A 27,156-nucleotide genomic window follows, 5' to 3' on the forward strand; every position below is an offset into this window, starting at 1 on the left:
TGTCATAAAAAGTAAAACACAAAATATTAACAGGCAAAATATTATTTTGGTTTGTAATTTAGAAGATGCATCTACTATGAGATAACAGAAATACTGGGTGTATGGATTAATGGAGGAAAAATGAAATCAAATCTAATTTTTGTATAGTAATGTATATTGGAACTTACCTAATTGTTTCTTCCATCTGATTATAAACCAGCACTGGTTCCTTGTTAACTATTTATTCCTGAGGCATATTAGGCCCAGGCAACACACAGTAGAAATTCAATAAATACTTGTTGAATTGGTAGGAGAGGCTTATCATTTTTAAATACCATGACAAACACATTTACTTCAAATTCCCTTTTATAAATACGTGCTTTCATAAGTCATGTAATATATTAAGAGAATGTTTATAAACTGAATTTTTGAAACTATTTGGCATTCTGTACCAAATTATTGTTACACCAATGGTGAATATTAAAAGCCACAGAATTGTTAGGTCCCGACTCCATGATCATTTGACTAGACAACTTATCTAAGATATCTGAAAGATTTTTTTAAGCCACTCCCGTAGAGAAACTGGTGACATTATTGTGAAGTAAATTTTTTAAAGGAATCTCATTTTACTTAAAGAGATAATTAGCAAAAACAGTTGTGATGCCACATTTGCTTTTCCAAAACAATTATAATCCGGGTCTTTGAGGTATGCAGTGTGTGACACATCGCTTCTGTGTTAATGAATTCAAGGGAAGGCAACGCCACTATTAGTAATAGCTTTTTATTCGGAGTCCTCATTTTCCAGATAGGTCACATTAAACACAGCCATTAAACAATAGCGTTGAGATAAATCCATACAATGTATGCTGCTTTTGTTGTTGTTGTCCTTGTTCACCAATCACTTGGTGCAGCTAAGAACCTTATGGAGTAATGGGGCTGATAAATGGGAGTAGCTAACCTGCAAAACACTGGGGCCAGGAAAGTCAGACTTTAATCAGGTCTCATTCAATTATGTTTCGAATCAACACATCTTGATAGCCAAAACTCTCATTTGAATTAATGCTCTGATAAATGCTGTCTGTTGTCAAAAGAATATAATTAGACCATAATGAGTGGGCATATATTATGCCAGACCTCAGTCTATTTGTTGACCTCAGCAACTTCTCCTCCATTAGACAACAAACAGCTTTAACCTGGTTCTAATAAAGCATACTGCTCTATTACTACATGACTATTTTTTTTTTAATGGTGCCATTTTATTTTAAATTGAACTGTGTCTAGATCCTTTAAAGGAAGTCATGTTTTACAAGATTTCAGTTAATTTGGAAAAATAAAACAAGTCAATCTCCCAACCAGGAATTCAATTAGCTTATGGAATCAGGGGCCAATTCTTGCATGTTGCCTGCAAAACAGATAAGTCTATCAGGTTGAGAAACAATATGAAGCATTCTTTGAAATTGCATGGTATGTCTCTTAAATGTTTACTTTGGTATAGATATAACTAACTGATTCTTACTATTTTTAACTATGATGAAGATTTCTTTCACATTAATATCTGATGAAAAGTTCGTTTTGTTATTGATTTTTATTTTTTAGTTCATCAGTAAGCAAGTTTTAGAAATTGGGATTCTTACTAAATTCCCATCAACGAATTCTTTTTTTTCTGTGCTTGACTTCAGATATTTAAGAACCTAAATGACAGAGTAGTATCAAATAGTTCATTTTAAAGTGTGGGTTCTTTTTTTTTCTTCTTTTTTTTTTTTTGAGGGGTTAGTATCTGAAAGATGTAAAGAAGACTTTTTTTTATACATTTTAAATTCCACCGAAACCCCTTCAATTCTCAGTGATTATGCATCACTATTAGAGCAATTGCTCCCCATAGGTGTGATTTGGCATCTCAGAGGCTTCCTTGGAAGCCAAGCACCAGAGGTCTGTGTTAAAGGCAGTTGCCAGGGAAATGAACAAAAGCAAGAATCATCAACTACAAAAGCTCAGAGTCCTGACTGCTGAATTACCACCAACTTGTAAATAAATAATCACTACTAAATACAGATAATGTGTTAAAGAGCTAACACTAGTAAATCACTGGTGACAGAGAGCCTAAAGGTAAATCCCTCACACATTGGCACAACCAATTCTTATGATCATATGGTGTCCTAATGTCTTCAGACACACAGAATAAACTGAACAACTTGCTACTTAGCGTTAAGAATGTTTTAAAAATAAATCCTACTCTCTTTGTTGATTTCATTTACATACTGCTTTAGATTTTACTAAGTGGTTATCTGTCTAGTAAGAGAGAGGCAACACTTGGTAAGACTAAATGGAAATCAGTTTTCCATCAAACTTTAGCTATCAAGCTAAATCAACCTGTAGTCTCCTGGCAAAATTAACATCATATAACAGAGACAACACATTTCAGATACATAAATTGTCCAAAATATAGAGAGTTGATTAGGTTTCACAGGTACAAGATCCCTTCTTTTCTTTTTTAAACATTTACGAATAATAAAAACCAAGAGTAGAGCTTTGGAAAGGCTGTTACTAGGAACCAAATATAGTTCTCAAGAGAATAAGGCTGATGGGAGTTGTCCACTCTTCTCTCCCAAAGCAATTTTGCAAATGAGGTACAGTCTAAAATCTTGACGTCATTTGATGGAAATATTTTCAGTAGAACTTTTTAAGGTTTAAGATTACAAAAACTTAATTTAGTTCAATGTTTGTTTTTGCTTTTGCTTTTTTTTTTTTAAATATAGGGTTTTATGACATTTATGCTGTTTCTACACTGGCTTGGTGGCCAGAAAAGAAGGCACAGAATTCTCCACCAGTTTGCAAATAATGCATTTTTCTGCTCCAGTGCACAAACAGCCTTTATTTAACTCAGCACCACATTTTCTAAGGTATGGGCTCTAAATTGTTTGCCATGAAGTTGTAAAATGCCAAAAAATTTAAATGCTGAAGGAAAATGTCAATCAAGGCATTTTCCCATCTGCTACTACTTCTGCAAGTGCTAATTTTATTTTTCCCAATTCCTGAAATTAGAGGTTTCTTAGCCTCACATGGAAGTAAGTTTGAAACTTGCTAAATGTCACAAGAAAAGGTGCAACCCAAGGATGGAATAGAAGGTGTATTGTTCTCGAAGGACACCAATAAAAAGAAGCAGAGGAGCACTGAGACAAAGGAAAAAAGATTTTGTTACAACCCAGACCTCTTGAAAAACACTACACAATGCAAGTAACCAGTGCTGGTACCACACATGCATTAAAGCATTTTTCATGTTTTGGAAATATAATGGAAACATACATCTGAACCACTTAAGATACTTTTGAGAACCAACCAATGTTATGGTATCTACATAGGCAGAAGCTTTAAGATGAAAACAACATGAAGAAGTTTCAGGTATTGGTACAAATGTAATTCTTGTGATTTAGCATGACTTTAATAAAAGCTTCTACAAGGACTTGCACAGAACCATGACTGACGGATGTAATTTCTGACCTTTCAGTTAGCTCCATCAGCTCACTCAAACACATTTTGAACAGATTATGTACTGTAGTACTTGGTAGACTATACATTAAACAAGAGACTCTGCTCTGAGGCACTGCTTCCCACACTCCATGGGGAAAAGGAAGCAGGAAAAAACAAAACTCATAGAGTTCGACAGCTACCGAGGCAACACTTGCCATTTACAATATAAGCCCAAATATTTTGCAACACAACTATATATTAATTTAATAAAATACACAATATAGCTCTTATACACTCAACAATTTGGCTCATATGCACGGAATCTGCAATAAATCAATAAAAATATGTCATTTGATGTAAACACATTGAATTTTCTTACATTTGCACATTTAAATGGTCATGTGATTTGTGTATGTCTAAGACATTTTCACTTTTCTGAGCTATTTTAGTGTCCACAAATGAATAAGTCATATTATTCATGTTAATATGCTCTGAATATTACCACTCAAAGTTGACTAATTTTCAGAACTTTTCTCTGTGCCAAATTTCAAACGAATTAATCATTTTTTTTTTAAATATTTTTGTTGGACACTAAAATGCTAAATAGGCATTTTGAATCTTTATATTTTTTTCTCCTTTAATGAAGTGAATTAGTCTACGTGTGTGCAGGACAAAATGGACTATATCTTTTTACATTTAACTTTTTATACGACATGAGGTGTCTTACAAATGACCCAAGTTTTTTTTTTTTTCTTGTTTTTTTGTTTTTGTTTTTGACTAATGAAGTGGAATGTTCTTTGTGTTTATATGTGTGGCAGGTAACTTTATACAGAAATGTTTACCACAAATATGTATTATGTTTGGTGTAGCTTGGACTACTGCAAGGTCTTTTCGGGACTTTCAGTAGAAGCCTGTGATGACTGCTAGAAATCCACCACAGATCACAAATGATGACCCTGCTTTGTATGGGGTTTATAGGTAAACAGTTAAGTCAGCATAAATCACGGAGGACAGTCTTTAGAGTGATCAGAAATACTTCACTTCCCACACTGCATACCTTCCTAACAGATTGTCAAAAGGTAACAACGCCTCCTCCTCCTCCTTTTTTTCTTCTCTCCATTTTCATCTCTCTCTCTCCTCTCTCTTTTTCTTTTCTCTTTAAGCATCATTAATTCTGTCCTAATAGAAGTTTGGTCAAAACAAAACCATTGTTATCTCTGAAAAAGAAACAGCAGTGAAAAGAACATACTTGTGGGCACTTCAGATGTTCACTAAAAGCCTTAGAGCAGCATTGGTCTTTCTTCATCCCTGTAAGATGGGCTGTCCCCAGGAGCGATCATTCTTAAATCAACAGAAGAGACAAGAAAATGCCAATGCGTTTCTCTCTCTCGCTCTCTTTCGCTCTCACTTTCTCACAGCCACAGGGTCATTCCCCCGGCAGTCCTGCAAAAGCTTATCAATTTCTCTCACAACTTCCTCTGCATCCACAGACTCTCGGCCCAGATCCCTGTTGGGGTGATCAAGCTGCTCAAGAACAGCACCCATCTCGCTGGAATCCCGGCTGGCTCTGGAATGCACATCAGCGAAGACCCTTGCCATCTGATCGGAAGCCATGAAGGGAGGGTCTCTTGGTTGCTTACTGGGCGACAGATACTGACTGTCAGTGGGCAAGTACTGACTGCTTGCTTCGGCCAGGGCTCCTGGTTTTGCTTCACAACCATCGAGGGAGCCTTTTGTTGAGGTGCAAGGCTCGATGCATGCCTTGGTAGGGCTGCTAGATGCTGAGGGGACCTCCTGGAGGAGAGGGCTCAGGGCACGTTTGGCTTTTAAATAAGGTTTAACATTGGCAATGAGAATTGTGTGCTCTCGCTTGTCTTTTCCAAATGTACAAAAAGTCTTTTTCCCAGTGGGATTCACAGTTTCGTAAGTCTCAGTCTCAACATTAGCTTCAACTGTGGGTACAAAGAGATTTGTGCGGTAATCTGCGTTTTCAGCCTGATTGGCTGCAGGGAACTGTGGCATCCAACACCTGTCAGAATGACCAAGCACTCGGCATTCATCTGTGCAATTAACACACTCTTCTGGTTCTGCAAAACAAAAGAGAAGACAGCAAATCCAATCATTAGGGTTTCCTTTAAATTTCTACAGAGGCCCTGATCAGCTCTCAGTGGGCTTGCTTGACCTCTGGTCTCTTAATTAAAAAGGAAAAGAAAACAATAATTAAAACATTTCAGGATGGTTGCATAAACCTGCTGGTTGAGACAATGGTTTTATTTAAGTCTATTCTCTAGATATTAACGAATTCCCATAGCCTGCAAAGAAGTAAAAAGTGGCCATTGGAGAATCAATCTCAGTAGAATAGAGCATCATCATAATCTAATGTCCTGGGGATATCAGTTAGTCTTTGTTCTGTATAACCTATCCTGGAAACAGAGAACTTCAAAAAGGATTATCAGGATTAATTTTTCAAATCAAATAGCAGGGAAAAAACTGGATTGCAGACTTCCATGCCAAGTACTAAGCTGCTTTTTTTTAAAAAAATGTCTTATCCCTATTTTACTTGTAATTGTTATTTTGATGACAGTCATGAAATAAAAGGTTTTCTTTCAAAGCCTACTTTTCCTACTGAGAGTGGCAAATAGAATTTTCTATCAGAATGTATTATGAATAAGCTTGTCAAAAAGTGCACATTCCTGTTTTATTAGATATGCGTATGGATCATGTAATCAGTTTTTTGCACTTCTGTTTTTGGTGTAAGTAGGTGAAAACGGATTTATTCAACAAGTAGAGTTCAGAATAAATGACAATTCACCATTTCCTGTTTTAAATAATAATGCCTTCTGTGAGAATTTTTATTTCTCTCCTTTGCCAATAAACATATGGAGAATCTATGTAAAGCATTCTTTAATGATCCCTATTTTAAAGATGTAAAACAAGGCCATATGAAAGAAAAATCCTTCATAGTGACAACAGTTGTTTATTTTTCTTGACCTCAATATTTTAAACCATAACTTTGAAGTTACATCTTTCCAGTTCTTCCTTTTCTCTTCGAATGGTTGTTTTCATTCTGCTTAATGATCCTTTTTAAATCAGGGACTTTTACTTTCAGGAGAGGATATTTACAATTTACCTCTACATGGTGGGAATAGAATTCCCTACACATTCAGGAGCACTGGGGATTGCCTTTTAATTGATGCTGGATGATCCCTACAAATTTATAGTGTCCTGTTTAAGGGGAAAAAAGGTCTATATAAAAGATATTTGAATTAGAAAACAGCAAATTTAATAGCATTATTTCCAAAGTATCAGATGAGATATGAGTTTATAGTTAAAGTTCATATATAATCCCTCATCAAACAAATAAACAAAAAAATCACAAACTCACAACTTGTTTTATCTCAGTTTTAACAATAAAATAATTTTCCTATGAGTGTACATTTTTTTAGAATCAAAATGGTGTTTTGACAGAACAAAAATATGGAAGTATTTTATAACATGTACAGTCTTGGTGAAATGCTAAAGAATCTTATTGAGGTGGCTATGTCTATTTTATTTTTGTCACTTAAAACTGATTTCCTAGAGGAGAATAGAATATTTGCTATTATGTAATGCAGGCAAGATGTCTGAAAGTAGTCTCACACCAAAGTCCACACCTATCCACTCACACATGCTACCTATGGCTGGGAAGGCTCTTTGAGAGGCTTGAACAGCTTGAGCATAAACTAGACACACAGTATATTCTGGGAAGTTTTCTTATGTATTTAAATTAGAGCTAAGATAAAAAAAAAACAAATAAATGTCAGAAAAGTTCAATATCAGCTGTTTTCTTTACCTATACTGAATGGGAATCATATATCACTCTATATCTGTCAGTAAGTGTCAGAAACTAGAATATCATTTCATTTAACAATTCTATCCTTCAAAAACATAATAGAAAACTTTATAATCTATTTTTTGTTCATACTTTTGTATCTTTTAGAGCCATGCTTTCTTTCTCCTTAAATTCATTTAAAACCAAAACATTGTCTTTGAAATATGCCAACACAGTTTTTATATTCCAATATTGACTGGCCTTCCATTTCAGCTCTTTGGATAGCCAGTGCTGAATGAATTCAATAAGATTTTAAGAAGAGGGAGAAAGACATAGACTAATGCAGCCATAAGAAACTGTAAATCGACCTTGAATTTGAAACCACCAACATAAAATGATTGTTTGCACTTCACTGCTGAAAATCTGCAGCTTTTTACTCGACTCTTTTATGTCACATCCAGGGGAGCAAATTTTGAGTATTGATTATGATACATTACAAGCTGTTCACCTTGTGATTAGACTGTAATTTTGATGCCAGCAGTTCACAGACAGTGAAGAAAATCGAATGGATGCTTTGTGCAAACGGCAGAGACTATGAGCACAAAGTGAACCATAACTGCCAAGGGTCAAGTTAGAGTTTATGAGAGAGTGAAATCATTTCTGAGAAAACATAAATAAATAGATAAATAAGTAGGTACCCAAAGGAATACAGGTAATCTATAATGAATAACAAGCTGGACACAAAAATATTAGATGCAATGAAAAAAGAAAGTGAGAAAATGGGGAAGAAATAATGCAAAGAGAAAGAGTAAGGGAGGAAAGGAAGAAGAAAGAGTAAAGGAGAAAAGAAAGGAGTGATAGAGGATGGAAGAGAGAGAAGAAAGAAAGGGGGGAGGAAAGGGTGAAGAAGAGATGAAGGGGACACAGAAGAAGGAGGGCTGCCAAAAAAGCAGGCATTTAAGACAAAGTGAGTTATACCAGTAAGATTTCTGTCATGTGTACATTCTGTTATCTATTTTTAAATCCCTTTAAAGAAGCCAAATGTGTATAATACAGAATAATAATGTGGAGTACTTTTTAAGCCCTGTGGCTCTAAAGGTAGATAATCAAATTATTTTCTGTACTTCGGAAAGAATGAATCCCAGAACAGATACATGGAATTATCAACTACCCAAATGAAAAAGGAAGTAAATCATCTAGGTAGCCACTATTTGCATGGCTTTGATATTTGTATTGCATGGATTATTAATTATTAATTAATTATTGCATGGATTTGATATTTGTATCAGAAAACAAATTCACTGAATAAAAAAAAAAATTCACCCAATAGTCACATTTTTCTTCTGGTCCAATCTAGACTATTAAGAAATTATTTACCCCTTTACTTTCATCCATTCCTAAATACAGCATGGACACCTTTTTGGGAGAATGTGCCCCTTGCCAAGAAAGAGAGAATAATACCAGTGTCATGCAGATGAGAAAACTGAGAGCTCCACATGGCAAAACAACTTGTTAAGACCAGCAGCTGGAACTCTGGGCAGTTCTGCCTGGGGAAACTTCAAAGCGTTTAATCTGGTAAAGGTAAGATTCCCTGAAGGACCATGTGACAATCAAATCACTCTAAACACTTGTTCAGTATTAAGAATCATTTTCTATACTCCTGTCACCACATCTATTACACTTGCTCTGAGAGGGAATTATTGAAATGCAGTAACTTGAGTTGGTTCAATTTTGCATCTTAATTTATACGATCTTGTTGCAAAAGATACCAAGTGACTCAACTAACTATTGAATGACTGTAGTTGTTGCTTTTCAGCTGAATCATAAATCCCACACACAATATGAACAAACATGTATACATCTTCATTTCTATGTATTTGATAAACTTCAACTTTCTCCAAGACATTAAACCAAAAATATTTTTTTAAAATTTGAATTGTAAAATTCATAATCCTTGTATTTTTGAATATTAAGATTTGGTAATTGCCACAAGCAAATCACAAGAACATTCCAATGTGATGGACATCATTATCCAAAGTTCATGCGTGAAGACATGAATTGGTGTTAACATACTTTATATACAAACAGAGATATGAAGAATTTTGTTCTATTGTGATGCATTCCACTGTCATGTATTTAAAAAATAAAAGCAATTTAAAAAATAAAATATACTCAATATAAATAACATTAATAAAAACTATAAAATATTTTTTAAGTCACAATAATATTCTAAATTCATAATATAAGGGAATGTAAATGAGATTTCATTTTTAATAAAATAATATTTTATATATTTAGTTATATATTAATGAAAATATTATATGTAAATGCACACATGTAAATTAATCTTTTGAATTAAAACATTCAAAAATGCTATTTTAATCTTCCCTTTTCCTCTTCTATCATGAGGGTGAAGTCTATGATCAGGTGAACAACTTACCTACCTCTAAAATCAGAATTTTATATAATGAAAACACATTGTGATTTTAATTTTGCAATGTCACTGTCTCACTAGAAGCACATAGCCATTTCAATGATGGCTGAAAAGTAGCAACAATTAACATACATGATTAAAATTAGAAGTTAGAACTCTTATTTAAATGGGCAAGAATTAACAGAGATCCAATTGGCCCCTGTATGGCCTAAGTATTTTGGAAAACTCAGGGGGAAAACGGCATGTGCTATGATTCTGTGGTGTACATTACAAAGGAAACATGTCTAGAAACCAGCCAAAACATTTCTCACTTCAGAGCAAACCAACCTCTTTATTCTTTTTCTGTCTTGCTTTCAGGCAGGAATATATCTCAAATCAGAAGTCTAAACTTATTTGCCCAGTCTTCAAAGTACTATACAACACCCCCAAGGAGAGCTAGCTGGCAACTAATTTGTTACCACTTAGGGAAATGTTAGAAAACGTAAAAGTATTGCCCACCCTTAGTTGTAAATTTACCGGCTGCCTCAGACCTCACACATATGTACATCTGAAAATACACATATAATTTTCAGCATGAGAGTCTCTCTCACTCATGCATCTGGTATCTGCCTGTGATTTACTTAAATAGATGTCTATGCCACAGAAGTTTGGAAACTGGAATTCATAAATCAAGGCATCAGTGAGGAAGTTCTAAAGTGCTGTGGCCATGGGAGATGGATATTTAAGAGGGAGTTTTCTGTGCTTTATAAGACTGTCAACAAAATGGTTTTATTTCTGTTTTGTAAACAGCTTTAAATAGGAATAGTGCTCTTCTGTTACTGTGGTACTTGGTACTGTTTCTAACAGCTTCTTAAAATTAGAGTTGTTTCCAGACAACTCTATAAATGGAAATCCATTTTTTATTTGTTCTCATTTTTCTTTTTTCTAATTTACCTTCTTTCACTAATGTAAGCTTTCTTAACACCTAATTAGCTGTTTGGAAAAGCAAAACAGGCACCCATCTCTATTTATGGCTGACAGAAGAATTCTGTATATTAATTCTACAGAATTTAAGCCAAGTGCCAATCACAAATTCTCCATCTTTCTGCAAACCATGACAAGCCAAGATCTTAGACTGGCAGTACATGAGTAGTTGTTTTCTATTGAAAGGTTTTAATGTTGTAACAAAAGCTTGTTTTCATTCTCTTTATCTTTATTTGACACACACACACAATATCTCTCATATATCTGTGCACATACTTCTCTATAAGCACCACAGATTACAATTTATCCAAATATATTCTAACATGTCAGAGAACTATCAATGCTAAAATAAAAATCTTGTCAGAATACAGTCCAACAAACCTTATAAAGTAGGTTTCCCTTTCACTAAGTTGGCATAATTTGCAACATCCTATGAACTGACATTTCTCTAACATAAACAGTTCTTTCTTTTTTTTTTTTTTGACTACATTATTATTCACTTGCTTCTCTTGACCAGCCAATAAAATCATTTTGTTTTGATGATAAAGTAAAGTTATTCAATATAAATGATACCTGAACAATTTATAGTCATAAAATTATTTCCTCTTATGACTTCTATGTCCCATTTACTTGTATATTAGTTTAAAATAAACTGTCTGGTTTCACTTATGCCTACAAGAAGAGTAAAAATTTCACTTTCAATATTATTTCTAAAGACAGAGCAGCAAAGTTATTTCAAAACTATTTTTCCTATGTAAATAAAAACATATTCTAGTATTGCAATTTTATTATATGCAGGTTTTTATATCCTTGCAAGAACTCATGTGACGAACTGACTTTATTTTAGCATTACTTTGACTAAGCTTGGTTGATATCCTATGCAGGGGAAGAACAAGGATGGGTAAAAAAAAAAAGGGGGGGGACATGGGAGAATTAATCACTTACTTAAATAAATGATCTTCTTTTGCATTGTATTTCTCATGCTTCTCTCTTATGCACAAAGATCTATGCTATTTTAGTAATCAAGTGTCATTACTGATACACAGATACACAGGTGTGAAGCATCTTTTTGCTTCTTTTATTATTTAATGTAATGGGGAAAATGCATCTAGTTACAATATGCTCATTGCACAAGGATGCCTGTTCACACAGGAGCAGCATCTTAAAACACATTATGTATAAAACACCAGGAATTTAATTATTTCAAAGTAATCACCCACAAGGAATAAGAATTTAGATGTATAGTTCACATAATAAAAATACTACAAAAGAAACAAACGTATTTTTAGGTAGATGCACTGCCAAGCTTGGCTCACAGATTTTACTTCAGTTGTGAAATGCCATTCTATCTGCTTTTGATAGGCAGAGAGCACATTTTGAAGGGGAAGTTATTATAATGCCATCAAATAGTCAAACCGTGGCAGCTCTGAAGTACCAATCCTCTAGCACGCACCTGAGTCGCACAATGATTCTGAATGTATTGCCATGGCTGCATTCAGACACCAGAAACCACTGGCCTATATCATATTCAAGAGAATCCAATTGCAGCTGGGTATCTGAAGCTGCTTGGAGCATTTGCACTTCCTATTGCTCGCACCTGCACACCTTCAGGGATGCTTATAAGTGTTTGTGACTTTTCGGACATAGCAAAATATCTACCAGAGTGACCTTTGGAAGCACATATTGATAACATCTACATAGTGCTCAGAGATGAAAAATACTTAACACAAGTTACAATGAACTTTATGTTTGGAACAAATGCAAAACAGTCTAAGGAAATTTGATGTGGAAGCACTAGGTATATAAGACAATGAGAATCTCAGCCATGCATTGGAAATTTATGACACAAATATAATTGTGTCCCATGGCACACTACTCTGAGATTAACATTTAAAATTTAGTTACCCCAATCCTATCCTGTAAGCACAGTTATTACCCCAGGCAGCAGCAGATGCTTGGAAGGGAAGGCACAGCTAAATGGGGCCATCTCTTTCCTAACAGGTACCCTGAGGAGAACTAGCTCTGACATTCAGTGCTATACAAATGGAAGAAGGTTTGTATTTTCTCTGAGAAGTTTCTGATACCTCTCAAAGAAAACAATAAAATGCAAATGTCCCAATAGATTAAGACTCTTTGGGTGCATTAGATATGTGTAGCTCAGCAGTTACTTTGAAGTAGCGTACTCAATAATTCATAAGGTAAAAATGCATTAAATATCTATTTTGTGCCTAGGTGCTAGAAGTTTCAACAGGGACATTCTTGAATAGGTTGTTCAGATAAAGTGTTGCATCAGGTAGAAGTTTATGGTAAGTGAACCTAAATCTATCCACTTTCACATTCTCAAGTATGTATAACTAGCTCTTCACCAAGGAGTTTAAACTTTGAGTGTAAACTAGAAACTGGATTTGAAACCAACATAGGGAAAATACTTCATAAACAACTACCTTTTGAACTATCTTGTAAGAATGCCATACAACAAATATCCAGAGACAAATGTAGATTTCAATATTGTGAAAGGCTTTGTACAGGAGATGATGCTTGATCTGTGATTCAAGGAATTTCAGAGTTTCAACAGGGAGTGAAGAGTAGGAAGAGGGTGTTTCAGATAAGGGCACTGATAAGAGAAGCAATCTTTACACATTTCACAAGGCAGTAAGATATCAGTCAAAGAATTTATGCTGCGATAATTAAAAAATTAAATAACAATGCAGGTGAAATTAGCTAGGATCTGAAAGAAGAAATGTTCTAAATAAAAGACCAAATTTAATGAAGCAGGCAATGAACACTATTATAGATATTTGCTCAGCTAATCACATGTTTCAGAAGTTTCCTGAATTATTGAATGATTAACTGAAAAAATACTAGACAACATTTATGAACCTGCAGAACTTGGATGAACTAAAGAGTAAGTAATATTCAAATCAGCATTATTCCTAGAAACAGATACCTAAAGTTTTGATATCTGTAACAGATAAAATAGAAATTGGTATGATTCACTAACCTCAAAACAATTCCTTAGATAATCATTACAGTCCCAAATCTTGCCTTTTCAGCTTGGACTTGATTGTACTTCTCCAAAACTAAGGAAAATATTCATGCTTTTTGATTCAACTGATATTTTATATTACCAGTATGAATCCTGCACTTTATAACTTTACCTTAGAAAAGTATTTTATTCCTGCATTTACATTATTTCTCTTTGCTCCCTAATTTGCTGTTATTATTAGCAACTACAATGATCACATGTGATCACATACCTAAAAAATTAAATGATTATTTTAGAAAACTAGAAGGGTTAAGAAGAAAAGAGATATTTTAGATATTTAGGAGAGAAATAACAAATACTCAACTAAGCAAAGGGATGACAACAAATAAATTAGAATTTTTAATCTTAGGAATATTTCAAATTTGATAGTCTATATCAATAAGAATAACTAATGAAATGAAATTGCTAATATTTTCTTTAAAGTAAATATTTCTATTTTGGATGAAGAAAATGTTATAATTTTCTAAGTAAATTATGTATTCTAACTCTCTTGAGTTTTTAATCAGTTTTCCTCATTGAGCCCCTCATGCCCTGGTATACTCTTTGGGGCACCATTCCCTGAATGCATAGAACATGCTTGATAAACATTTCTGAATCTAAACACAATGCTGTAACTGATATAAAGGATAATTCAATTTAAAAGATATCAAATACTATGAGTAATCAAAAATAGGAACAAAGAGGAGACTGGGGATATAGGTCAGTTGGTAGAGTGCTTGCCTAGCATGCATAAGGCCCTGGACTCAATTCCTAGCACCACCAAAAAAAAAAAAAAAATAGGAACAACCATTCCTGATAGATCACTCATTGTCAAATTGCTCATTAGTGAATCTATAAACTCAGTTTTTATAATGATGCCAGGACCTAAAAGAAGTTGTGCATACCTCTCTACTGCTATGACATATTCATTGCTTAAAGTAACATTACATTTGTCTCTTAAATGCCATGTTTGTATAAAAATTCAAAACTCTTCATGTATTATTGACTATGCCATTTTATAACATGATATAAATAAATACTGCCTGAAATACAGTCCTCTCAAACTTGGAGGTCAGCTTATTTTCCCTTCACAAAATTTTTTTAAAACCAGGGATACTGTTATTGAAATCAAAACCTCTATGTAAATAACCACCTCTTTATAATTTTAAATTATGGAAAGCACTGAGTATCCTGACAATCTACACTTTAGCACAAATAGGTTTCTTTATTCTCTCTTAGGTTTCTCCTTTGGTCCTTTTTTTCCTTCTACAGCCTGTTGTAAAGTGAGCCAGCTTCTCTGTTTAGTTTTACATTAGTCGCCTTTGTATCTTACACTTTATTCGAAAGCTATCATCAACATATAAATTAATTCATAAGTCTTTGTAATTTTAGAGTCTTGAAAGAGTTAATGCAGCTTCCAGAAGAACCTGATTTATATGCAGCGTGAAACCTATGCTCTGGCATGAAACAGTTAGTAAAAGCTGTTTAGTTTACAAGGACAAATATAAAATTCTAGCAACTTAAATAATTCTGTGAATTTCAGACCTAAGACTATGCAAATACACTACCACTCTTTATCTTTAGAGAGGATGTTTTCCTTATGCTTTTATTGCCTCTGTAAGCTAACCCCATCTCTGATAATGACACCATTTTTGATGACATGGATGAATACATCTAAGATCCAAATCATCCTCCTAGCAGAGTGGTAATCCTGTAAGGAAGGTCAATAAAAACTTGCCTATTAAGCCAAACCCTTGTAAGAAGCAAGCAAGATAGCCTTATTAATGTTTTTTTTTTTTTCCATGCCTGCTAACTGATTGCTTTGGGGAGGTATATCTGTTTACCAATTTAAAATCCTATTGTTCATCTTGTTTCTAGCACTTCTTTGCTTTCAGGTTCTAGAAACAAGCAAACAGAATTGATGCCATTTTTAGCATTCTCTGAAAACAGTTAATTCAGAGACAGATAATCATCTTCTGCTTATTATTTTGTAATCAACTTCTGTCAGTAGAATGTGGAAGTTCCAAAAGATGGATTTTTAAGAAAAAAATTTAGTATTTTAATATTCTCAGTGACATCCTAAGTCCCCAAAACTACTAAACTCAATGAAATCAACTCTAGAGGTATAGCTGAAGTTTAAATTATTACCTTAAATTAGATAGACATGACACCAAATGAACAAATAGGTGCCCTGTTCAGATTAGCAACCAAAATATACTATTTTTTAAAGAAGAGAGTAATACAAATAATTCTTATGATCAAAGCAAAGGGAAATATACATAAATGATATACTTCTCAATAAATGATTGTTGTAAAAATATTCTTACATTGCACAAGTTTAAAAATAAACTAAAGCTAAATGTTTTCATGTGCATGTACATAAAAGTATGTCTGTATGCACACAATAACACATGATAATAAGCATGTATTTTTACTATTTTAATTCCTATGAAATAAAATACTTCTGAGAGAACCAAGGAGATTTACATAGTCCAAAGGCTACTATAGAATTAAATAAAGAAAGTCTGAACCTTAACAATTCAGCCTTCATCTAACCAAGACAAAAAACCCTACTACCAAATTGCTGATACAAGCTGAAGATAATTGACATTTTACATAAAGGCTGTTCTTGGAATTACTTCACTAAAATTATTCTGTTCTTGACACCTGTAAGTGTGCAGTAAGCTTATTGGAAGCTAATGTTTTTATCCTGTATGATTGGGTCATCCCAAGAATGAAAATTTAAGTAAAATCAATGCATTCAATATCCATGTTCTAGAGTAAATACAGAAATGTTTTTTGTAATGGATTTTACTGGCAGTGACAAGCCATTTTTCTAGTAATGGATTTAATATTTTGTAATCATTAAAACATACTGAAGCAATAAGAAATTGGAAAAGCAGTCAGGAAACTCACATACTAAAAGAAATGAGATGTGTTCCTCTGGATTATCATGCTGTATATTCAAACCAAGGGTCAAAAAAGTGATTGGAGAAGGCTCACAGGTATGTCAGGGATAATAAAGATGTGTTGTTAAGGCACATGAAAGTGATTCCATATGTAATGCATTGTTATATGTGTATATATGTGTATATATATGTATGTATACATATATGCATATATATATCAGAAAGAGGAATATTATTTTATTTTTATTTATTGTTAAACAGGAATGAGTTTGCTAAAAGGAACAGAAAAAGAGGACACACTCAAGGGAGAGAGAGGGTCCTCTTAGAGATGATAGGGACCTATAGATATATTTTAAATAGTCCCTTATAATGAAAATTATGTTCTATGATTTTTTGATGATGGACCATATCCAGAACAAAGAACAGATGACAAAACTGAAATACATTCCCTGGGAATAATAGTAATAGGGAAACAAATATAAATATATGAGCACTTATTTATTATCAGTCTTATAATCCAAATTTTATCAAAAAATAATTTTTATTGAATAGCAGGGACAATTAAGATCTTTGTTAATTCAAGAATGCTAATATTTGACGTTTTCCATTTTTTAAAAATATATATGCTCAATCTTAAAAATAAGTGATATATTGTTATTGCCAAAGTCATTTCTTTTATAATTTCCATGGTCATTATGGAAAAAACGATGGAACATGAACTGCCAAATTTGGTATTCAAAGCCCTCTGCAATCTGGCACAAATAAATTATTTAGGAACAGAAAACAAATAAAACCATTTCTATCAAATAATTTCTTTGAAAATGTTTAGGAAAATGGCAACAATCTTCTAATTAAATCTTGAAATTCCTTTATAAATATAATTACCTACGTCAATTGGAGAATGTGGAAACCTACTGGACACATAGTTGGAATCACCAATTTTCTGCGCAAAGGAGAGAACAACTTGAATCTAAGGGTCACTCTAATCTTAAACTTGTAGGTGACTCAATTTACAGCTCCAGATGAGTTTATTCCTTGATTTAAAATTACCCAATATCAAGATCCAGGTCCAACTAGAAATAGAATACAATATGACTATTTGATTTGTCTAGTTTCTAGTAATATATTTAATGTTCATTCCCTGAATTAATAAAATAGTTATGATCACAAAAGAAAAATATCTAATTATCTATAGTAGAGTAATATTGCAAATAGAAAAATTATTGGTTCAGCAGTACTTGAGTTTCTGTCTTGGTATTTTTCTTATTAAGTATATTTGTTTTATTATTAAAACACACATATCTGTATATACTTCTACATAAAATTCCCAAAAGAAATGAATTGGTAGCTTAAGCATTTATTTTAAAGTATACATTTTAACATATATAGTCCAGTGATGAACTTATTATGCATAAAATTCAAGGGTTGTACAGTTGTCCCTTGGCATCCTGGGGAATTGGGTCCAGGATCCCTGCAGACACCAAAATTTGTGACTGCTTAGTTCATTATATTAAATGAGGTAGTATTAGCATAAAATCTCTGTATATCTTCCTGTATACTTTAAGTCATCTCTATATTACTTACAATAACTAATATAATAAAGGGGTATGTAAAAAGCTGTACTGTTTTGGTAATAATAACAAAAATTTTGCAAATGTTCAGTACAGATGCAATATTTTTCAGAATATTTTTGATCTGAGGTTGGTTGAATCCATGGATAAAGAACCCAAGGATAGAGAGAGCCAACTGTATCTATATTAAGCATTTGTTTGCCAGATAATTGTAACTAAAACAAAAAAAAAATGCTATTCTGATTATTTTATAACATAAACAGATATTTTACATAATAATTCTATTATGAAAATAAAGAATATATATGCAAGATAGTTACATTCAATAAACCTCAGTAATTCTGATTTAATTGAAGAGTTTTATTATAGTGCATTTGTTAGTAGAAAATACTTTCAAGTTTCACTATCTTGCTTATATGATACTTTAACTGAGAGAATAAATGTTTCAATATGACAAGATCATTTAAAACGTCATAGAATTATCACCAAAGAAATGCAACTAAAATAAAGCATGCATGTATTTATGCACTCCCCTTTTAAGCATATGATGAATTAAAAAATCCTATTCCAGATGGAAATGAACAGAAGGGGTCTTGCCTAAAGGCCAAAATTTCCTATAATTTTTTTAGTGGATATAAAAATCCACTTACTCCACTTAAGTATAACTCTTCTTTTCCTGGTGCTCAATTAGCTCATTCATGTTTTAACGTGGTAAGTGGCCATGATTAAGCATAGATGTGCCCATGTATGTATGTACATGAACCTGTGAGCATGCATGTACACATGAGCAGAAAGTAGGTATCAGAACAAGATAGAGACACATTTAGGAGCACATGGAATTATGTACAGAAACTTGCATTCCAGAGCTAAAATTATTTATTGGTATACATATTACTCTTGAATTTAATTTTCACAGAATTGAAAAACTCTTCATCCCAACTGATTAAAATTTAATCAACATGAAATCATTGCGATTTAAGTATAAGAAGAAAGATTTTATGTAGATCATGGGGGAGGGTGTGCACACAAGTCTTCACAGTTTTACATCACTACCCAAAATTCAGAGACACGTATAACTTTCCACACTGTAATGTTTTCTATTTAAGGCCTTTGCTTGTACATTCTCTCCAATTTCCATTCATTTCCATACAGGAAATAAGGCAATCTCTTTGCTTTTTATGGCATGAGTAAAGCAACACAAATAAAACTAACAGGAATTCTTAGACTGCTGTAATACACATGTATATTTTTCAAGTACAGCAACATCCTGATATAAGCATTTTCTCTCATGGCTTGACTTTCCCTCATGCAGGGATTAAACTGGAATGTAATCAGATCTCTGGAATGCATTCAAATGATTCAGAGACTTAGACTATATAAATCCCTACAAAGAAAAATATAATACGGTGAGCTAAAATTTCACCTGAGATACAGAAATTCCTTCCTGCTCTTCACTTAATTCATTCAGTTATGCCCAATGTTAATGTGCTTTCTGAAATTATCTAAGTCACATCCAGAGCATACCTAGAGATTAGAATATATTGGCAAAATTTATGGAGTTCAGAGGGTTTTATTATTGAGTTTCACCAGCTATTGTAATTTATATGAATTTGGTTCTATCATGCCTTTAGCAATGTATATTAAAGTGAGGTGCAGAGATTTTTAAAAGTAATGTATAAAGTAGTCTTTAGTATATTTCCATAAAATAAAAGTTATCTAACATAACACATAATTGTCCATCCAAAAGGAGAGGAGAATTTTGGCACCCAGTTTCTCGGGTAAAATGCAGTTCTTCAGGCTGTGACACCAAAGCAATTTGTTCTGTACCCATAATTTACAACAAAGGAAATTATTCAGCCCCTCATTCCTGAATCAGCCCACTCTCTATTCCATCCATTTCTTTCCTTAGAATTTCCTATACTATTTTCAGTGTGAAATTAATATCATTGGTAGACTTTTTTACATGAAATTATTAAGAATAGGACCGCTTAAATTTGCTTAATAAATATGAAACACCCTAATTTAAATCAATATTTAGATTCTTTTTCAACCCTTAACATTTATTTCATAGTTTATCCTGAAGTACTGATAGCACCAATACAGATGTAACAGAGTCAATGGGTTAATATTTTTTCCTTTAAGAAATAAAGTCTACAAGTTCTGCATGGCAAATGCATAGTCTTATGAATGCCACAATCTAACAAGTCAAATTCGGATCACAGAGAAGAAAGCTAGCAGATGAAGAAATTGCTCACCTGGAGGAAGCAGATCAACAGACTGAAGTCTAGTTGTGATGGTGTGTAGGGTGAGGATAGCAAAGGAAAGCAAAGTCGGGAATGCTTGAAAAATAAAATATTTTTAGTTAACAAATAGAAAAATCAAGTGGGAAAAAAAGGGCCAAATGAATCATGAATCCTTCTCTATTGACTTTAATTTTATATTAAATTTCCTTAGATGGCTCCAACCCTAAAAGTTATGGTTATTGACATTTCCCCAGATATATAAGATTTGTTCTTAAAGGAAGAAAATTACTTTTAGAGGGTATTTCAATTTAAATGAGATGTAAACAGTGCCAAGTAACCATAGGAATTCCTAGGTCAATGGTAAAAAATACACTTGTGATGATGAGGCACCCAATTATCTAAGCTAAACTAAATAATTTTCTACACTAATGGGTAGAAGATGTAAACAAGAAGCACACCAAAACTATTGTCAGAAACTGTCAATTCTATAATATCCCCAGAAACCAAGGCTTTCATGAAAATGTTTACTATATCTTAAAGTTTTACACAATTTATGATGTCTGCAACTTAAAATAATAGACTGTGTGTAATTTAGCTCTCTACTCAGTCACCTAATAATGACTTCAGTAATAATAACACACACACACACACACACACACACACACACAAGCCCAAATACATTTATACACATAGATAGATGGATACAGATATAGATACATTTTTGTAGCAACTTCTTTTTTTTTACCTGAAACATTTATTTAATACAAAATTAAGGAAATGAAATATTTGTTTTATTTTCTTTTGCTTTCTATAAGCCTCTAGCATATATATTATGGATACATAAAATTGGTCTACTTCTTAGAGAAAAGATAAAAAGAGAACGTATTGTTTTGCATTAATGCTATTGAAATATACAGAAACTTAAGAAATCAATTATTACCTATAAAAAAACAAAAGCCTGTTGGTGAGCAAAAGTGAGTTCACTGTTAAAATAAGTCTCCTTTTCTTAGTTTCAACATTTTTTCCACATCTGTTGTTTGTTCCTGCCCTGAAATGGTATTATGCAGGATTGCAATGAAAAACAGGTTGAGTAGTTAATAACAGGCACCTCAAACACTTCTGTCACTGTTGCTCTACAGATGTTTCTTTTATTTTTTTTTCTTTTTTCCCCTGGCTTCATGTTTAATTTGTGTATGTTTCTCTGTATTTTTAAAGTATACTCCAGGACAGATGGGAACACCTGAAAATAAGTCTGCCACATGCACATGTGTAGATTATGTCTCTTGTGCTATTTAACACAGTAAAAAGAACACAGAATATAAAGAAGAGCTGTTTAGGAGAAGGACAAATAATCTGTGAATCACCTTATTATTATTCTCAATTTATAGTTCTGAAAGTAATAACGTATAGTCTCTGATCTTCATTTATTCTTATTTTATTACCAGACTCATTTGTCTTCTCTGCACATGACACAGATCTTAATTTTCAATCCTACCACCAGATGGACTTTATTGTACCCCGTGACCATTTTCCTATATAAAAAGCATTTTACATCTGCTTGATAATAATCCAAACTCACTACTTAGTATCTAGTGTATTTTAGGTGTATTCATAATGTTATATGTTTTCTTTAAAATATAATATAAATCAAGTCACATATAGAACTACTTTAATCTATAAAATACTTTGTACATATTAGAGAAAAAAGAGCTATAGGTATGTGCACTGGGTTGGATACTGTGCTCCCAAAATTTATGTCCATCCAGGTCATCAGAATATTACCTTATTTGGAAATAGTATTTTTGCAGATGTAATTATTTAAAGTGAGTTCATCTTGGATTAGAATTGGACCCAATCCAAAACAGAAGTATTTGTAAGAAGAGAAAACAGAGACATAGATATTGTCATGCAGGAAAACACAGTAAGGCTATGGGGGCAGAGGTCGGAGGAGGGGTGTTTGGGATCACGGACCAGGGGCAGAAGGAAAGGAAGGGTCCTCCCTTGGAGTTATTAGAGAAGCATGACCCTGCTTGATTAACTTGATTTTGTACTTCTAGTTTCCAGAACGGTGAGAGAATAAACTTCTGTTGTTTTAAGCCACCCAGGTAGCAATGCTTTATTACAACAGCCCTAGGGAAATAATATAAAGTATCATAAAATATAAAGTTTGAAATATAAAATACAGAAAAAGAGAATCTGTTGAGAATGGCAGAACAGCAATGGGATAAATTAAAAAGCTGGTTCTAGAAGGTAAAAAGGAGTGAAATGGAAAAATTAAAATAAAGTCTCCCTTACAATGATTTATAGATAAACTATTTGGCAAAAGAGACAAGAATATATACCACTAAAATTGATGCCACTAACTTATAAGACTTTATGAAAATCATTTAGGAAACAAACACAATTGTTACAAATCATACTAAATACTTTGAAGTTCAGGTGGTCACTGATTTACTATAGTTCAACTTAATTTATTTTTATTTTTTTACTTTATGATGCAAAAAAATATATACATTCAGTAGAATCTGTACTTTAAATTTTAAATTCTGATCTTTCCTAGGCTAATTTTTAAAAAATTTGTTTTGTTTTCTATGTGGTGCTTGAGATGAACCCAGGGTCTCCTGTAGGCTAGGGAAGCGCTCTGCCATTGAGCTATACCCCAAACCTTTTCATCTGTACTTGGAGACAGGATCTGGCCAAATTACCTTGGCTGGCCTTGAACTTGCAATCCTCATGCCTCGGCCTCCTCCTGCCTCAGCCTCCCAAATAGCTATAATTACAGGTGAGCACCACTGGACCCAGCTGCCAGTCACATATGGTATGATATTTTCTCACTGGGCAACAGCTTCCAGGCAACCACCTCATCATGGTGGTAAACAATCATAGTCTACAGTGTACTCTGTTGGTGAGCTACAATGTTCAGTAGGTTAGATGAATTAAACGGATTTTTTTTACTTGCGATATTATTAATTTTACGATCAATTTATTGGTATGTAAAGCCAATGTAAGATGGAAAGGATGTGAAGGATATTTTCTTTAAAACACCTGCAAATTAAGAGACCCCTCTGCTTATTTTCTAAGATTTCTGAGGCTTCTCTCTTTAATCTATGGTTTGATTTTTAGGTATAGTATATTACATTTGTAGTAGCCTGTGAATGGGCAGCTTGCTTAGAAGTTCCGTATACACTAGGGAGTTACTAAACAAAATTTGTGACAAAAGGTATGTAAACATGTATGCATAGACATTTGAGTTAACAACCAAAAAATATTGTATTTTATAGTAAGAAGTCTTGTTCTATATTATAAATATGGCTTCATACACATGCACTTTAGAAACAATACAGATAGGATTATCATCAGCACTGATCATTCTCAGCATTATCTCAAAGCATATATTAATAACTTTTGCTTTTATTGAAAAATAAATAAACATTCAAAATGTTTCATATTGATGCATTGCCTTTAGTCAATATGGGAAAAAAGTTGAAATACATTTTACTTAAGAAATTTGATGCTAAATTCTAACAAAATATACTGTACATTAGCAATAGTTATATACATTATATGCAAAAGCACTTCTTTTTTGAAGTTAATTTATTACACACACATTGTATTTCTTTCAGAATTTATCTCTAACTATATCATCATTTTCTTCTCTGAGATGTTGTATTTAAGAAAATAAAATAAATGTTGTGGGAAGAAAGACTAAATGTCCAATAGTTTTAAAAAGAAATTGAGCCAAATCTCACAACAGATATGTTTTTAAATTAAAAAATTATTTTATAACCAATATAGATACAGTATTCACATGCCCTTAGTAAGTACAGAGCCTGATAATTGATCTATTCAAGTTGTGTGATATCCCTTAAAGTGACTGAACCTAGTGGTGTTTAAAAGGTGACAATATATATCTAATACACAATATATACAAATGCAAGAAACATACAAATGCAAGAAAATATCTCATATACAAATGCAAGAAAAGATCACCTATTGTTTTGTGATATTGTTCATAGTAGAATGTTTCTGCCATGTCAATTCAGTTTCGTTAAATGAAAAATCAATGCATGCATTTTTGTAGCATAGTAAATTACCCCCTGTCACTTTGTTTCAAATAATGCTTTCCAAGTACTGTGCTCACATGTTAGGTTTCAGTGGTTTGGGGCATGGGAATTTGAGTCACCGAGACAGGCTTTACAATAGGAAATAGCTATTAAGTTAAAATTATTCTTAATATTTTTCTATCAATCATTATGATGACCCAGAAATAGAGTAGAAAACTAGATTAAAAATGGTTTCTATTACCAGAACTATAATAAAAGGAGAAAATGCTTGAGAAATTTTTGGTTTTCTACAAAATTTCTGCTGCCTACCGAACAGCTTTAGTGAGCAGATCTTATTATCTGTAGTGCCTACCAAAATGTCATGAAGATATAATAAGCCATGTAATCATCATTATCCTTGACAATGGCTAAAAAGAAGAGAGCGATCACTTGAACCCTTTCAATTTGATGTCAAAACAAAATGGTACATCGACAGGTACAGATCTGGTTGTGATTCAGATTTCAGACTACAAACCTATAGAACTGAATTCTCATTCACTGATTCTTTAAATCGGAGTTCTGATATCTAAAAATATAAGACTATCCAACAAAGTCAGAAATAAATCTTATCTGAAAATTCCTCTAACTGAACAACAATAGCAATGACTGTAAAATGAAAAAGAGAAGACAACATCAATCTTATGACAGAAAGCAAACATCACTGTGGGATTATGTAACCTAAAACACCAAGCGTATTTGTATTCCACAATTGCAGATGAGTTACTTCTGAAAATTTATTCATTTTTCCAGCTTTTGCAAATCAAAATGTATTTTACTACAGAAAATGGAAACATAATAGAAAGGTATGTTACTGCTTAAAATGTTTAAAGTTAATTAGACTTTTAGTTTAGTTTACAAAAACATGCTAAACTCAGGGTGGCTAAACTATAATACTAAATACAGAACTAATACTAACTCAAGCTAAATAATTTGAAGTCCTAGGAGCAGAAAACAATAAAGCACCATAGGAAGTTCAGGGGGGGAAAGAGCTACTTCCCTCCACAGTCATGGAAGCGATCCTCTGAAGAGGTATGAAATGAATTTGTTTCCCTCCTTTCCTCTCTCTTCCTTGTCTTTCCTCCAATTGACACTCTCTCCTATATCCCTACATTTACTACATTTTCTTTATTATCCACCTGGGAAATATCACCTAGGTTTGTTTAAAAACCCCTAGAAGTTCTCTGTGCTCCCAAAATTGTCTATAGGTTTTTCTTAAAAGCAAGCTCATTAAATTATATCCAATGTGGCTTTTTTAAAAACTTGGTAGCCTTTTCAAATTTAGAGGAAAAGAAGGTACTTTTTATGAAGTTGAAAATTAACTTCTTTGTCAAAGAGTGTGACATTAAAAAAGGGTGTCCATTCTCAAAAGCAAGTCAGTTCACTCTTTTGAGAAAATCTTGATAGAATCAAACTGGTAATATGAAAATGGGGGGAAAAAAACAGAACACACAGAAGCACAAATGCAGATAACACCACACACACACACACACACACACACACACACACACACACACACACACACAGACTTTGGCAGAGAAGCAGAAAACCTAACTTTATGTGGGAGCCTGCAGAAATTCCTTGATTACTTGCTTTGCCATTTGTAGTAGTATTTCATTCTTCCCTTTATTTGAACTCATCATAAGCATCAAGAATTTGGAATATGGAAAAGACAATAAGGCCATGAGAGTTTTCTCCTGGAGGTCCAGGTGGGTCATTTGTAAGTTCGTCCATGTGAGTTATCTATAAGTAGAAACTGCTATCTGTCACATGCAACTGCATCTGACACTGCTGACTCTCTCAAGTACTTAGAAAAGACAAAGGAGACAATAAGAAAATAGTCACACCATCCCTGGACCCTAGCTACCAGCTATGTTTGAGTTGAAACTTTCAAAACCTTGAGAGTAAGAATTTTACAGACATGGAATAAATAATGTTCAGCAGTTACAGTATTGGGGAAAGGCAAGCTTGAATTTGACAAGGGCCCATAGCTGGATCTAAAAGTTCACTACTTGTAATCTAGATGAAATCTCAAAAGTTATCTATTCTTTCTCCTTCTCATATGTAAAATGGAGTAACTCTTATAGTGTGGTTGTAGGGATTAACAGATGTGTGCAAATACATGTGTGCAAAGCATTCAGATAGGTTCATAAAAAGCATTCACTCGTTCTAATGCTATGCCAAGATTGGCAAGTCAAGGAAGATACAGTACAATTCAGACAAAAATTCCATTTGGATGTGGACCTTCTGCAAGCGAAAGTCGTTCATTTGGGGACTCAAGTTTTAATAGCATAGAGCAAATCATGCTATTGTTATTTTTGTTTGCAATGTGCTTAATACTTTCCATTTAAAATTTAAGTATATAATAAGCAATACATAGTCTTTTGGGTGTGATATTAATTTACAATTGAAGTTGAAAGGTCATGAATATGCTATTTTTTACCTGTAGGTCATTTTTGTAATGAATGATCTCAGAATTTGAGAGCCATTGATCTGCTGTGTCTAGGCTTCTCTAATAGGGACTGTTTTCAGGATATACCAACCCGAACACATTGAACATTTTCCTGAAGGATAACATTACTAGATGAAAAATAATTAAAACATTTTATCTCTCCTAAATGAATATCAAAATTTTTAAATGGAGAGCAAAATT

The 27,156-nt window shown here is 33.1% G+C and overlaps 1 protein-coding gene across 5 annotated transcripts in view; it reads right to left on the reverse strand.

Moving 5' to 3' along the window:
• Window positions 1-744: 744 nt before the first annotated feature.
• Pcdh17 (protocadherin 17) overlaps window positions 745-27,156 on the reverse strand; it is a 95,817-nt gene continuing 69,405 nt past the window's right edge. For 4 of the 5 annotated variants that reach the window (XM_040281446.2, XM_021720550.3, XM_021720549.3 and 1 more), the window contains exons 4-5: window positions 20,416-20,499; window positions 745-5,534 (exon numbers count right to left, since the gene is read on the reverse strand). In XM_040281446.2, the coding sequence (XP_040137380.1) occupies window positions 4,852-5,534; window positions 20,416-20,499 (767 nt within the window). In that variant the 3' untranslated portion in view covers window positions 745-4,851. The remainder of the gene's footprint in view (window positions 5,535-20,415; window positions 20,500-27,156) is intronic. The other variant, XM_005340811.5, reaches the window with a different exon arrangement.

The sequence above is a fragment of the Ictidomys tridecemlineatus genome, chromosome 6, assembly GCF_052094955.1.
Source record: "Ictidomys tridecemlineatus isolate mIctTri1 chromosome 6, mIctTri1.hap1, whole genome shotgun sequence".
In the NCBI taxonomy this organism is placed as follows: Eukaryota; Metazoa; Chordata; class Mammalia; order Rodentia; family Sciuridae; genus Ictidomys; species Ictidomys tridecemlineatus.